The 14,925-nt window shown below is 31.8% G+C and overlaps 2 protein-coding genes across 8 annotated transcripts; one reads left to right on the top strand and one right to left on the bottom strand.

The window, feature by feature from the left end:
• Nucleotides 1–627: 627 nt before the first annotated feature.
• Nucleotides 628–6,528, top strand: LOC111314602 (transcription factor BIM2-like). Of its 7 annotated transcripts, none has more exons than XR_016332872.1 (8): nt 628–1,077; nt 1,164–1,269; nt 2,823–2,892; nt 3,027–3,122; nt 4,319–4,746; nt 5,829–5,933; nt 6,152–6,262; nt 6,362–6,528. XR_016332872.1 is itself a non-coding variant. In XM_089753240.1 (8 exons), exons 1-7 carry the CDS (start codon nt 1,008–1,010, stop codon nt 6,259–6,261), a joined length of 936 nt encoding a protein of 311 aa, XP_089609366.1. In that variant the 5' UTR covers nt 628–1,007; the 3' UTR covers nt 6,262; nt 6,362–6,528. The 7 variants fall into 7 exon arrangements, 6 of the variants coding, with proteins under 6 accessions (XP_089609366.1, XP_022771851.2, XP_089609367.1 ...); XM_089753240.1 differs by having other exon boundaries at nt 5,829–5,883; nt 6,151–6,262; XM_022916115.2 differs by having other exon boundaries at nt 629–1,077; nt 5,829–5,958; nt 6,151–6,262.
• Nucleotides 6,529–8,084: 1,556 nt separating this feature from the next.
• Nucleotides 8,085–11,791, bottom strand: LOC111313570 (rhamnogalacturonan I rhamnosyltransferase 1-like). Its single transcript, XM_022914246.2, has 8 exons — nt 10,773–11,791; nt 10,274–10,341; nt 10,082–10,170; nt 9,819–9,984; nt 9,432–9,721; nt 9,125–9,329; nt 8,887–9,044; nt 8,085–8,671 (listed from the first exon to the last, which is right to left on the bottom strand). The coding sequence occupies exons 1-8, from the start codon at nt 11,098–11,100 to the stop codon at nt 8,425–8,427; spliced, it is 1,551 nt and encodes a 516-aa protein (XP_022769981.2). The 5' UTR covers nt 11,101–11,791; the 3' UTR covers nt 8,085–8,424.
• Nucleotides 11,792–14,925: the final 3,134 nt, after the last annotated feature.

Raw genomic sequence — 14,925 nt, 5'->3', positions numbered from 1 at the left:
AGTTTACGCGCTAACACCACACATGATTTCAAAGTTTAATAGGTGAATGGTAACTTTTTTAAGTTTAGGTATCAATTTTTACATTTTGATATAATTTAGGTATCAAATCTATAATTAATTTTTTTATTTCTTTTATTAAAATTTTTTTTATAAAAATAAGACGTCAAGTAAAATATTCACGTATCATTTTTTATTTTTTTAATTAAATAAATTTTTTTAAAAATAATAAATAAAGATAATAAAATAAAATATTTTTGACTTGTAACAAGCATCTTTCTAATTATAGTAAAAATAACATATATGTGAACGTGTAAAGAATTGCATATATATATAATATTCAAATAAATTATCAAATTTTATTGAAAATAAGATGACAGTTTTTTATAATTGTAAAATAAAATGATTTATTTTTAATTTTTAATGAAATTAAAAGATTTATTTAGATATTAGATGCTTTATCTATGCTACTATTTATAAAAAGAATTTCATAAGTTTTCACAATTATTATTATTATTTTTTTGGGAATTTCAACTAATCCCAAACCAAGCGGAGGTTACAACACTAGTTTTATATATATATATATATATATATATATATATATATATATATATATAACCATTTTACTTCTTAACAAATGGTCACTGTTAAATTTTTTATATAAAAAACATAATTTTCAAAAATTTTTGTAAAAAAATTTATTTAAAATGGTTGCCTTTTAAATTATCATGAACTCTATGGTAACTTTATTTTATTATAAATAAATGAGAAAAATTCTATCTTTCTCCGATCCCCCTAAGTGGCGCTCTTCTTAAACGTTACCAAATGGGTACACGATAGCACCGTTTACAATCAAAATTGATTTATTAAATTAAAAAAGAAACAAACGATTTTTATAGAATAAAAGAATCAAGAAAATTTTAAATATTTCCTTTTCCTCCGCTTTATTACGGAAAAAGAAAATCCTTTCTAAAGAATTTTTATAGATATTAAAAAAAAAAAAAAGAAAAATGGTGAAATCTGTGGGAATGGCTCAGCTTCATCAAGAAGAAGAAGACGAAGATGACTACGAAGATAAAGGTCTTTTCTTTTCTCTTTTTATTTTTTTAAAGAATTGGAGTAATTATTGTTTTTTATTTTTCATATCTTTGTTTTTGAAAAACTAGGGGAAGGAGTGAAAGTAGAGGGGAAAGGAAGTGAGCAAAAGACAAATACGAATCGGTCTAAGCATTCTGAGACTGAGCAGCGTAGAAGAAGCAAGATTAATGAAAGGTCAAAATTTTAAAAATTTTATTTTTAAAGTAATTATTTTGCTTTTTTTTAAAAATATTTTTGGGTTTAATTTTTTATATTAGTTGTAATTGAATGCTACAATTGAAAATGTGCGGATGAATTAGTTATTAATGCGAAACATTCTTAGAAGCATTTTAATTTGTGGGATTGATTGCAGTAATAATATTGTTAATGAAATGAAACCTAGGAGTGGCATTATCTAGCTCAAGTTTAGATTTTGTTGTGGCTAGACCTGATAATTTGTGTATGTCTGTCGAATCTGTTTTATGTCAAATTAGTGTAAAACATGAATATTGCCATGTCACAATTTGTGTCGACATGTAAAACATCAAACAGCCATTTTTTTTTTAATATTTGCTAAACTAATACAGTTTTTGTCAATTTTAAACAATGTTGCTTTCATATTTTTTGGTATCTTTTTCGTGCAGGGTCATCTTGTCGTTTAAAAAATTTCTAGGTCTAGTTGGGGCTATGTATTCTGGTTTGGCTGCTTTACTTGTAGGCCATTGGTTTAGGTTGGATTGCTTAACTTATGTGAAGCCTTTTAGTCATGGCATTGTTAACTAAAGTTAGTGCAACAAACCATTTTCTTGGAGGCAGCTTGGTATTATCAGAAAATGGATGCTGAAAGCTTTTTTGAAGTGAGATATTTTAATGATAATATTGTGCCAATAATCAGTTAAAATTCTTTGAATATATTTGAAGCATTCTTATGAAAGCTTTGACATAGTTTTCAAAAGTTGTTTGCGTTTTCCCAATTTGAGCTGTAGTTTGCTATCTAGATCATGTTTCAACTTAGGTGAACCTTGTAAATTGTTGCAATAGTTGAGACCTTCTATTTTCACTGATATTTGAGTCTATACCAGAGGAATAGAAACAGTTCTGCTTTCCTTGTTTGTTCAATCCTTTATCAAGAAATTTTTTGGTGACAAAAAGTTGGCCCACCAAATCATAGGAAAAATTATTTCCTTAAGTTGAAAAGGAAAAGAGTCTGAACTGGTATGAATTAGTCCAAGCTTTAGAAATTTGGCCAGAGATATCATGGCAAGTTTAATGAAGGAAAAAAGGTTTTCCAGAATGGAATTTGATAAATGAGGTTTCGAGTGAATGTATCTAGAGGTGACAATTCAGCAGGTTGGATCAGGTTTTGGTCATTTCTGGTTTTCTCTTTTCCATCGTTTTGGAGTTGATTTTTATCAAGTTTGTATATTAACCTTGAGTAAATTCATGTTGAGTTTTGGAAAGACATTTAGATTTCTGTCAACTTTTTGCCACATTTGCTTTGTTGGCCTCTAGCATTTGAGTTTGGGTTAGGCTGGCATTTTGGATTTACCAGCTCAGGCCCATTTTACATTGGGATTCTTTTGAGTTTCAGCTTGTTTATTCTTCAAGTAAAGTCTGGTTGGGTTTGTATGGTTTGAGCAGGTCCTGTTGGTTGGAAAAGCTTTTGCCATACATTAGTGTTCCTCTTGTTTGTACAACTAGAAGCTAGATTGTTCTCACATTTGAAAGTGATTATTTTTTTGTGGCAGGTTTCAGACTTTGAGAGGTCTTATACCTCAAAACGATCAAAAGAGAGACAAAGCTTCTTTTCTATTAGAGGTCACCACTCATTGAGTTCTTTTCTGTACTACACTTATACATTACATATGTATATACATGCATGAATGTAATCATTTATATTTATTATTTGTTCCTCTTTAATAGATTTTGAATATCATCAACTTTATGTGTAGGTCATACAGTACATTCAGTTTTTACAGGAAAAGTTGCAAATGTATGAGGGATCATACCAAGGGTGGAGCCAGGAGCCAACAAAACTGATTCCATGGGTAAGCTTTTTATGTTGATGTTTGGGCCTTTGTACATGCATGTCAATGTGGTTATTTTGCATAAATTTTTACTGCTTTTACATTGATGGGTTGATAATGTTAATGTTTTAGTCTTTTAGGTAATGTTTGGTATGGGGTGATCACTCCAAAAACCATGGTGATTAGATCACCATGTTTGGTAAGCACTTGGTGATCCTACGTGATAGTGATTTTGGATTACTGAGAGTGATCATATCTTTGTCTTGGAGGGTGGTCTAATTCTCATAAAAAAAATGGGAAACTTTTATCACTAAAGTAAAGTGATAGGTAAAATTAACAATAATTAATATTATGTCAATATTATCAATTTAATATGTGAATTAAAAACTTGATTCCTTTTTAAATTATAATTATTTTATATTATAAATTTTTATATTTTCAAACTAATATTCATTGTAACAAGTTCAAAAAATTATTTGTGTATTTTTTTAATTTTTTAATGTTTATATATAATATAATCTTTTTGTTTTTCTTTTATTATGATTTTAATAGATTAGTTTTACTTTCTAATTCAATTTTTTTACATAATTTATATTATAAAAATTAGTTTATTTAATAAATAAATATATTTAATAATTTAATTATATTTTATTATAAGATAAATAAAATATTACTATATTTTAAAAATATTATCTTTAAACAATATTAAAATTATTAACCTGCGTAATTATTATAATTTGCATGGTTATTGTTCTTTTAAATAAAATAATATTTGATTTTTAGTAATATTAAACACATGGATCTTTAATTCTTACAAATTAATGATTGTTAACCAAATCACAAGTGATAAGATCACCTTAGTAATAAGATCACCTCGGTGATTACATTATCATGGTAATTTTGAAAATGATACCAAACACTATCTTAGATTAATGTTTATGATGCTGCGATATTGGAGATTTAAAATGCTAAATGCATGGGACAATTGTTGCCAAGCATATATCTGACAGTTGTTTTCAATAGACAATAGATGAATGCACCCTATGTTTAGCGCAGGAGGAAATTATACAGCAATAGGTGGATGTTATTTTTCTTTGTTTTGAAGTTTTTCTGTTCATAAGTTACAACTGGAACCTTCTATAAGTAATATATATTTTATCGCATTACTTTCCATAATTCAAGGAAGCTACTAATTTTTATTTTCCTTTTTTGAACAGAGAAATCATCATGGGCTTGCAGAAAGTTTTGTTGACCATTCTCAAGTTATGAAGAATGGATCTAGTTGTGAGAATGATGTTGTCATTCCATCAATGCTTGCAAATACTCAGAACTCAATTGAGTCTGACTTGGGTAATGCTGCAGTTTTTAAAGCACTGGATCATCCCCCTGGGTCAGCTACAATTATTGTTAACATGCAGACACAATCAAATACATTTGCTACTCATGGAAGTGGTAGCATCCCTACAAACTCCTTTCATGAGTCTGCTTCTGATTCTGAGAACTTGGTATATAGACGCCAATTTCAGCCATGGCAAAGTAGAGAGTGTCTAACTGAGAATGCTGTTCCAAACAATTCAGTAAATGAAGGGGAGGACTTGACTATTAGAGGTGAATCAGTAGGCTTGTCAAGTGCCTACTCTCAAGGGTGAGTGCCTCTCATTTATTCCTTACAATTTTGTTGCTCTAATTGTCAGAATTTCTCTTGGGTAACATGTGTGTTACTTTTCTTGCTATTATAACTTTGTTTGACCTGCTATATCTAATGTGGAAACTGTGGCAATTAAAGATTCCCTGCTCTAAAACTCACTGAAAACTGATATCCACCTGACAATTGTAGTTTTATAGTATTGATGAATATGCTGGAGAGTGAATCATATAGGGTGCAGGGTTTCCTTAGAATACTTGCATTACTTTTCTTGCTATTATAACTTTGTTTGACCTGCTATATCTCATATGGAAACTGTGGCAATTGAAGATATCCCACTCTAAAACTCACTGAAAACTGATATCCATCTGACAATTGTAGTTTTACAGTATTGATGAATATGCTGGAGAGTGAATCATATAGGTTGCAGGGTTTCCCTAGAATACTTGCATTACTTTTCATATGGAAACTGTGGCAATTGAAGATATCCCGCTCTAAAACTCACTGAAAACTGATATCCATCTGACAATTGTAGTTTTACAGTATTGATGAATATGCTGGAGAGTGAATCATATAGGTTGCAGGGTTTCCCTAGAATACTTGCATTACTTTTCTTGCTATTATAACTTTGTTTACCTGCTATATCTCATATGGAAACTGTGGCAATTGAAGATATCCCGCTCTAAAACTCACTGGAGAGTGAATCATATAGGGTGCAGGGTTTCCCTAGAATACTTTCTGTTCAGGTTAACAGCTTGATCTTAGATACTCATTTATCCTTTGATATAATAGGCTGGTGTTTCAGAGGTTTTCTTATTGCCCATATTTAGTCAAAGTCTGCAAATTATGGTGACTAATCTTTGTTTATTGTTTTAAAGAAATTTTTATCATTAAAATTTTGACTCGCAATTTTTGGATTTTGACCTGACATGATGTACAAAAGATTCGGTATTCTGACAATTTATTTTGCAGATTTTTGGGGTTAATGATGCTATCTGTTTAATCATGGCATTTCTATTACATGTCCTTTGGAGATAGGTTTTTATACATGCTATTAAGGAGATTGTTTTTGTGTTAAACAGGGTATTGAACTCTCTGACCCAAGCGCTGCAGTCTTCAGGTGTGGATATGTCACAGGCGAGCATCTCTGTGCAAATTGATGTTGGTAAACAAGGAGATAGCGGAGGGACTTCTATGGCATCCAGTTCTAAGGTTTAATTATGAACCTTTCCAGTTCTTAAGTAACCCTCTGCCGGAATAAATATTAACTAAGATAGTTGTTTTTCTATTCCTCTGTCTTCAATTACTTCTAACCCTTTTTGGCAAGGCTTAGAAGCCATGCATGAGAGTGTAACCATTTGCTTCATTTGTCTTACTTAGTTTTCTATTTCATCTGTCATCTAGGAGAAAGAAATCCAATATACAAGCAATCAATTGATGTCACAAACTGGAGTTCATAACTACACAGAGGAGTCTGATCAGGCTTATAAGAGGCGCAGAACAAGAAAAAGCTAGTGTATGATTCTAGTCACTTTCTTTTTCCCTTTTTGTTTCATCATTTAGTTCCATCTTTATCCGATTGAGGTGCTCATTTTTTCCATGCCATGGTCCACAGGTTTTTAGGTCTTGGACCAAATGTGAATTTTTATGCTTCTTGGTTTGCTGGGTTGCCTCTGCTAGGGGGAAAATTATTATATATTCTTTTATTTGTACTTGTTTGAGACAGAGGATTCCATGCATATGTGAGAAGCTGCTTTATTATTATTGCTATTATGATTTTAATCGCAGTATCTTCCATTTCCCATGTGAAAGCTTTTGGCAACATTTTCTTGTCCATTAAGTATTCTGGATTGTACAAGGGAACAAAGTCTTCCAAATTATCCTGCTGTTCTGTCTTGAGTTAGACAAATATTGTTTGGATGAGCTGGAAAATAGATTTCCTGAGCTTGGACACCAAAAGAAATGGTGGGCTATGGGGCTGCCAATGCCAACTTTGTAAAAACCATTATCCTTAATTACCACAAGGACAATTTTGGCTCATTTATCAAGCAAATTATCTTGAATTGAAGCATTTTTTTTTTTTAAATAGAAAGCGTTTTTGAATTTTGTCTAATACATTTTTTCTTCGTTTTGATCCAAGCAAGTTTATTTATATAAAATTTTATGAATTTATAAAAAATTAGTTCCTTATAATCTCTCAGCAAATTTGACTTCTCTTTTTTGTCATTTGAACTACTTATTTTTTTTCTTGGGTTGTGGATGTTCATTAAAGCTTTGAAACTTTTTAAAAGTAGACCACTTCTTTTCTGGCATGGTTTATGTGTTTGTGTGGTGAGAGAAAGTTACTTTGAGGAGCCAGAACTGCCGCACATCCTTCCTAAGTGGTGCAATTCTTACTAGCTATCCATCTGACTAAAATTGCTACCCTCCTTAGTGGAAAAAGTGGGTGATTTCTTGGATCAACAAATTATATTGGATCAAATGTCAACTTCTCTCTTGGATCACTCACTTCCTCTATATCCTCAATTCACACCCAATTTCTTATTTGCTTCTCCCTCTCTCTGTCTCAACCAACTAAGAGTCTTATTTGTTTATGTTGAAAGGAGGCTCTGGGGGAATTGAATGATGGTTTTGAATTAAAAAAAAAAATGGGATTTCTTGGGGTATGAGTACTTAGTGGGTAATCATTATGGAACTATGGGGCATATTTTTTATTTACATCATGGAAGATTTTTGGATTAGAGAAAATCCATATATAATTATGTTTTAGGCAACTAAACAATAATGGAGAGACATGAGTTTGAGTTGACTCATAACAAACACAAATTGGTGTTCAATTATTTAAACAACGAGTCAATGACATGGTTTACTCATAACAACTCTTGAAATGGCATGAGTATACTTTAGTTCAATTTTCGAATTATTGGGTACACTTTTTGTTAATTTTTTTTTACTTAGATCTTACTATAATTGAGGTTTGTACATCTATTTAACTAAATAAAACATATATAATCATACATTGACTATTACCAATGGAAACAACTAATGATGGAAAGACATCAACAATTATTTCATTTGATAATGAAATGTTCAAATTTTAATTTCAATAATTAAAATTCAATTTTTAACAATTTTGTGCGAAAAAAAAAGACATGATTTGGATCGACTACTAACAAGTTTGAATTGGCGAATGAAACAATAGAAAATACTTACGGTATAATTCAACAGATGTTAGAAAGAAATGGACCTTTCCTCTCTTTTTGCCGAACCCCCCAAGAGCTATCACTCCTTTATACGTTCCACCAAAGATGTTTCTTTAGAAAGAAGGAAAGCTTACTAAAAAAACAAAACCTTCTGTTTATTCCTTGTAAGCACATGAAATTTTGGTATGCATTTGGTACGCATTCATGTCCATCATTTCAGATGGTCTAGAAAATCTTTAAAAAAAGATATTGGAAATGATACATATTCTGAATTTTCCCATCTTAAGTCTGCAAATTGCAATGGGTAATTTCCTTTTGTTTTTTTCTTTCACTCTATACATGAATGTGAAATCCAGGCTCAAGGCCTAAATTGTCCCCAAAAGCTAATTGTGTGAGCAAAAGTAGGCAATGTCTGATAAATATGCATAAGTACAGAGTGTAATTGAAGATAATCATCTAATCTGCATGATTCGGATCACGTACTTCTCAAAGGTTCATCTAACAGTTGTAGACATTCATGTGGATTAGAATAAAAATAATCTTCTTCTTTTGGCCTATCTGGAATGGTGATTCGTTTCTTAGGGCTCCCCATTCTACCTGCATGAACTTCCTTCACGGTCGAGGAGAACTCATCCCAGCTTAAGGATCCATTCTGGTATTGATCTATTAAAGTAACCAGAAGCTTTCTGTCTAGTAAGATAGTTTTCTTGAATCCCAAGAATCTGGCATGTGTTAAAAGAAAATACCAAGATAAAGGAGATCAATTCAACATGCCAATTGCTAAAATATGAGCTAGCAGATAAATTTAATGCTCTCAGTAGTATCTTGCTTCACATTTTTAATCAAATTGAGTATATGGAGAAAGATTATGATTTATGAATAAAGCTAAGAAAAGAATGATAAGAACAATATTAGGCTATGAGCATGGTTATGTCACCTCCGATGGCCTTCAACAACTTTGGCCATGTTTCCGTCATATGTAGGAACAAATATATCACTTTCTAAGGAGACTAGATAATCCAATGCTGCCATTTGGGATGAGTGGTTTTGGAACAATTTCAAGTCTGATGGAACTAGCAGAGTCTCCTTTCTAACCTGTTTTGTAAAGAAAAGCAAATTGTTAGAGCACACATAAATATGTAGATGTCAAAAGGTTGCTGCTACATTTTACCGACCAAATTAGGAAAAGCTTCTGCCAACGGAGCCATCCTTCTCTCACCACCATAAATTTCTCCAGCAGCGATGTAAAGTTGAACATTCCTGTCAATACCTAATCCTTTTAACACTAGAGCAGTTTCTTCAGGTGTCAAAGGGCACAAACCTTCTTTCCTTTTCATTTCTGAATTTATAACTTTCTCCTTCCACCAGGGATAAGCATATCTAATAATATTTGATTTCCATAATTATTGAAAGGATGACATAACGACAACGAAAATTAGTTTTTCACAAATTAATACTTATTGAAGCAACAAACAGGCTTACCTCATTCTTGCAAGTTCTTCCTCTTCCAGACTGTTGCAACCGTGAGTGCAGCCAGAAAAAGCCAACATGTCCATTTCATATCTAAGATGAAGAACAAGAAAAGGGCCCTTTTCCCTTAAAATCTTTACAATCCTTCTACCCAATTCCTCTATCTGTGAAGTAAATCTTAGTGCATTGAAATTTACATGGCAGCGCAACTTCTGAATCTCAAGGGGTAGTTCATTATTAGCAAGCCGAGCATCGGTTTTATTCAACTGTACAACTTTGTGCTTTTGCACTAGAGGAAGAATCTGCCAGCAAATAGTCCAGAAATTAGATGCATTAGAACAAATACAAGAAACACAGAAACGAAACAGCGTATTCCAGCTTTAATCTATAGGAACCAACCTGATGAAAATAATAAGAAATATCAGACCAACTAATGGGCTGCATAGAGAGGAACATTCCCTTATCAACTCTTTGCTGAACTCGAGGAGGCAGTTCCTTCAATATGCGAACCTCATCTCTCAAAGAAGTAATGAAGTGATCAACATCAAAAATGTCCTGAAACTCACTGTTCATGAACAATCAATTAGAGGACCATTTTGAATTACAGGGGACAATTCTAATAATTTTAGCTGCCCAAAAGAAGATTAAAAGTTAGTACGTACCTGGGATCATTCCAGAATGAGGTTTTATCTAGTTCTGGGACAATAAGCGTGACATTTAAGTATCTGGCGATTGCAATCATGTCACAAATCTGCAAAACAGAAGCCAGAAATGACAAGGAAAGTGAGAAAATGAACAGGAAAGTCATGACAAAAACAGAAATAAAGAGTGAGAAAAAATAGCAGAAAACTCACTGCCGCTCGCATTTGGTTAAGTCCTCCATTACAGGAAACCATAAGATAACCATTATTCTTATATAACCCTGCAAAAAAAAAAAAACGTAAATCAGAACGGTAATCATAGACAACTTAATTTGGGATTACTTGCTTTTCATCAAAGGGAGAAAGCTCCATAAATGCAAAAAAAAAAAAAAAAAGAGTTTAATGGCTGATAAGCTAAGCTAATGAATCACAGCTAAAGTAAAAAAGGGGAAAAAAGATGATAAAAAGAAAATTATTTTTGAAGAACTTAAACGCATCTTTGACAGACAATTGCCTGTTCAGGACAAAGCGAATCTTCCAAAAAAAAAAAAAAACCAAATACGGAACAGATGAAAATTATTGAAATCAATTATGACATATTTAAGAAATTGCAAATTAAAATCATATGAAATGGGAATGGGATTTCTTCATTTACATCAATACCTTAAAAACATTAGAAATTAACTTTGAAACAAGAAACTTAAGTACTTACTTTTTGGTGGATGAATAACTTTTGGTGGAGTATAAGACAATTCAGCAACCGGAGGCAACTCAGAATGACTGAAACAAGAAGGCCAACCTTTCAACAATCTTGGACCAAACATCTCTCCTAATGTCATCAACTGAGCAAAACAAGTCCATAACAAAATTGTAGTTATTGCCCTGATCATCCACAGCTTCATTCTAGACCTTGAAACCATTGAATTCTTTAACTTCTCCACTTTCCCTTCTCCAAAAATCTTTATTTTCATTTCCCACTGTTTCCTGTAATCACACTTTCCACTTGTCTCTTCTACTTTACACATTGTAACTTTTACCATTCCCCCTTCTTTTCACCTCAATCTCAACTCCACAACAACAACAACTCAGTTAAAGTCCCCCCACTTGATCCAAAGTTTAAGCTTTGAGTCAATGTAATGGAAAAACTCAGAAATTTGGGTTATTCCACCAGCACAAACAGGCAAAAAAAAGTTATTTTTTTTCCCACAAAAGATAAGGTGATTCCTGAAAACTTTAATTAACTTAATCACCAGCTCCTTGAAACTCTAAACTTCCCTTGATTACCAAAACTTTTGAATTAAAAACAAAAAAATTCAAAGCCTCAGCTCCATAGAAACACATAAACTGTTTGTCACCTAGAAACAACAACAGCTCCACCAAGCTTACCAAAACCAAAACTAAAGCCAAAAAACCAAAAAAAACCCAGATTAAAAAATTCACTTTTGGGCTGAAACCTTATAAACTCTCCACGTACATTATCAAAATAAGCATAACCCAGAATTTACATGATTCGGTTTCAACTAAATCTCCACTAACTCTTCCCAAAATTAGTCTTTTGAAATGACCAAAAAGTGTGTTTCTTTAGCTTATAAGATTTGGAAAGCTCAAATGAGGTTTTTTTTTCCCCCGTGAGGTTTCCGGACCAGATCCCGGCGAGGTAGTCGCCGGTGAACTGTTCATAAAGAAACCAAAGTTGTGAGTTAGAGAGATAGAGACAGAAGAGACAGAGACAGACAAGCTGAGGCTTGAGTTGTGATTTAATAGTAGCAATGGGAAAAGTTAATGCCTGTAATCAAGGGGTTAATCTGTTGGATATTTTTACTGTTTAGAGGTTGGAGGACGTGATGGTTAAAAACTCTAACGAGCTCCTATTTGCATCGATTTTTTTTGTACTCAAATTGTTTATCGTTAAAATACTTCAAATAAAACTTCTCGGGTGCTTCTATTTGCAAACCGATTTTACTCTCAAATTTTTACTATTATTTTTAAATAAAATTTCATTTTTATTTCGATTTTTAAAATTTTTAAATATCTATTTTCAATAAATTATATAATAAAAATTTAAAGAATTTGAATTTATTAAATTAAGAAAAGTTATATTTAGGGTTCAGGGAAAAAATTTTCGGTAGAAAAAAAAAATCATATCCTAAATAACTTTTATATCATTACAAAGAAAAATATTGTCATAACGTTTAGATTCAGGGATCTATCGCTAGACATTGACTTAAGGGAGTCGCCACCAATCTTTTTTTATTTAGGTACGATTGATCACTTAAGGAATCTGTCTTTTCAGGGAACACCTAAGTTTAAAGGTCCCTAAAAGAATAGGTTCAGATCTACTAACCAGAACAGAGTTCGGGAGTTCGGTTACGTGTGAAAAAGGTTATAGCACCCTCACAACGCCCATCAAAAGATGGTATCAGCATAATTTTGTGTTATCCGATAAGCCTTAAAATTTTACCAAGTAATTAACTATTGAAAATTATTCTCAATTGACTCTAATACTTTTAGCAAAAAATTGAGAAAATCCCCTCACCTCAAGAGTATACAAGAAAACTATTGTTTCACTTGCAGAGGCTCCATTGTCGAATTATTTAAAAAAAAATCAAAATCAAAATAAAAAGGAAGGAAAGAATAATTGTTCTTGTGCAGGGAACATTGATACTTTCAACTTTTCCCCGAAAATTGATTTTTTTGAAATTGATTTTTTAAAGAAAAATTGATACTTTCAACTTTTCCTAAAAAAAACCCCTTTTTGAAATTTTATTTTTAAGGAAAATTGATACTTTCAACTTTTCCTCAAAAATATTTTTAGAAACTTTGATTTTCAAGGAAAATTGATACTTTCAATTGATACTTTCAACTTTTCCTCAAAAACCTTTTTTTTTTTTGAAATTTTATTTTTAAGAAAAATTGATACTTTCAACTTTTCCTCAAAAAAACCCTCTTTTTTTTTTTAACTTTATTTTTAAGAAAAATTGATACTTTCAACTTTTCCTAAAAAAAACCTTTTTTTTTTGAAATTTTATTTTTAAGGAAAATTGATACTTTCAACTTTTCCTAAAAAAAAAACCTTTTTTTTTTTGAAATTTTATTTTTAGAGGAAAAGAAAAAAAATAAAACAAAATAAAAGTGAAAAGAAAAAAAATAAAATAAAATAAATAAAAAAATAAAGGAAAGTAAAAAAATAAAAATAAAATATATATAAAAAAATATTAAATAAACCCAATCTAATAAATAAATAAATAAATAAATTCAAAAAAACACAAAAAAAAACCTGGAGCGGCTCGGAGAGCGGCTCGGAGGGCGGCTCGGCTCGGCTCGGCTCAAGAAAAAAAATGGCTCGGAGAAGCGGCTTGGAAACCCGGCTCAGCTCGGCTATCGACTAGAAGAGGGATACACGCGTGGGTCAGGACGCGGGTCGACGCTCGAGTCGGATCTCGGCAAAACGCGCGGATCCTCTGGGTCACTTAAGGCCAAAACGACATCGTTTTAGGAGGGTATATAAGGCTCTTTCCCTCTGTTTTTCGACAGAACGCTTTTCCCCTCCTCTCTTTTCTTCCTTTTCCTTCCGCTTCTCTCTAAAAGCTAAAGAACTACGGTTGAATGTACGTCGAATTCTGGAAAATTTTGTCAAAATCTGAATTTTTCGCAGGAAGTTGGCCGGAAGGTGGTCGGTTTCTAAGAAAGGTCACCGGAAACTGGGCAACTCACCGAAAACTTCAAAGTTGGCTGAAATTTTCGTCGAAAAATTCAACTTTCACCGGAAAATTCAACCAGAATCTGGAATTTTCTAGAAATTCCCAGAAAAAAATGCCAAAAATCTTCAAAAAATTTCTGCTAATTCTCATAATACTTCTTAGCCTTTTATACTCTTCTATCTCTCAAATCAGTAGCTTTGCTCACGTTTTTTCTCTGTGTCTCATTCTGTTCCAGAAGGTCCCTTTTATAGGGATTGATCAGGAGTTTCTGATCAATCCCAATTCTTTTTTGGACGGGGATTCAATCTTTGAATCCAATATGGACTCTTCTGATTGAATTTCCATTCCCAGTAGGATTCTTCAGCCTTCAATCTCAACCTTCCAAAATAAAAATCAAATAGAAAAAAATAGATAATTAGAAAAGATAAATAAAAAATATTATAGGATAAATAAAAAATAAATAATAATAACAGATATATAATTAGATAAATAAAAATACAAAAATAAATAAAATAAAAAAATAAAAATAAAAATATATATTAATAAATAGTAATAATAAATAAATACATATGATATAAAGGAAAATATATACATAAAATATAGAATAAAATAAAAAAAATAAAAAATAACAAAAATAAAATTGGACTTACCCATTTGGACCAAGCCCAATTGATCCAGGCCTGGACCAAATTGGGTGTCTACAGCTGCCCCTTTTTGCACATTTTTTGTAAAACAAAAATTGCGTAAAGACATAGACACCCAATCAAGATTCAACTCAACATTTTCATTTTTTGATTTTTTTTAATATTTTTTGTTTGTTTTTGTTTTTGTTTTTTTTAACCGAAGCTCCTCTAAACAGGGGCTCAACGACTTTGAAAAAATAAATTGCTCCTCTAAACAGAGGCTCAACAACTTTGGAAAGTAAATTGCTTCTCTAAACAGAGGCACCACGACTTTGGAAATGTAAATTGCCCCTCTAAACAGAGGCACCACGACTTTGAAAAGTTTGAAAAGTAAATTGCTCCTCTAAAAAAAGGCACCACGACTTTGAAAAGTAAATTGCTCCTCTAAACAGAGGCACCACGACTTTGAAAAATAAATTGCTCCTTGACAATCATATCCAAAGGAGTTGAAAGTTGTGTTTGAAGGAATTTCAGGAGATTA

This window comes from Durio zibethinus, chromosome 23 (assembly GCF_047325235.1).
Source record: "Durio zibethinus cultivar Kanyao isolate XHJ-2024 chromosome 23, ASM4732523v1, whole genome shotgun sequence".
NCBI lineage: Eukaryota > Viridiplantae > Streptophyta > Magnoliopsida > Malvales > Malvaceae > Durio > Durio zibethinus.
Note: the sequence above shows the minus strand (reverse complement) of the source record. Positions and strands in the feature narration are given on the sequence as shown.

Bases quoted from the DNA above. Each gene is read 5' to 3' on its own strand.
- LOC111314602 (XM_022916115.2), top strand. From the start codon at position 1,008: ATGGTGAAATCTGTGGGAATGGCTCAGCTTCATCAAGAAGAAGAAGAC. The intron at 2,893-3,026 runs GTCACCACTCAT...CTTTATGTGTAG, and splicing joins AAGCTTCTTTTCTATTAGAG to GTCATACAGTACATTCAGTT. The intron at 5,959-6,150 runs GTTTAATTATGA...TCTGTCATCTAG, and splicing joins CTATGGCATCCAGTTCTAAG to GAGAAAGAAATCCAATATAC.
- LOC111313570 (XM_022914246.2), bottom strand. From the start codon at position 11,100: ATGGTAAAAGTTACAATGTGTAAAGTAGAAGAGACAAGTGGAAAGTGT. The intron at 10,171-10,273 runs GTGAGTTTTCTG...TCTGTTTTGCAG, and splicing joins TTAACCAAATGCGAGCGGCA to ATTTGTGACATGATTGCAAT. The intron at 9,985-10,081 runs GTACGTACTAAC...GTTCATGAACAG, and splicing joins TCATTCTGGAATGATCCCAG to TGAGTTTCAGGACATTTTTG.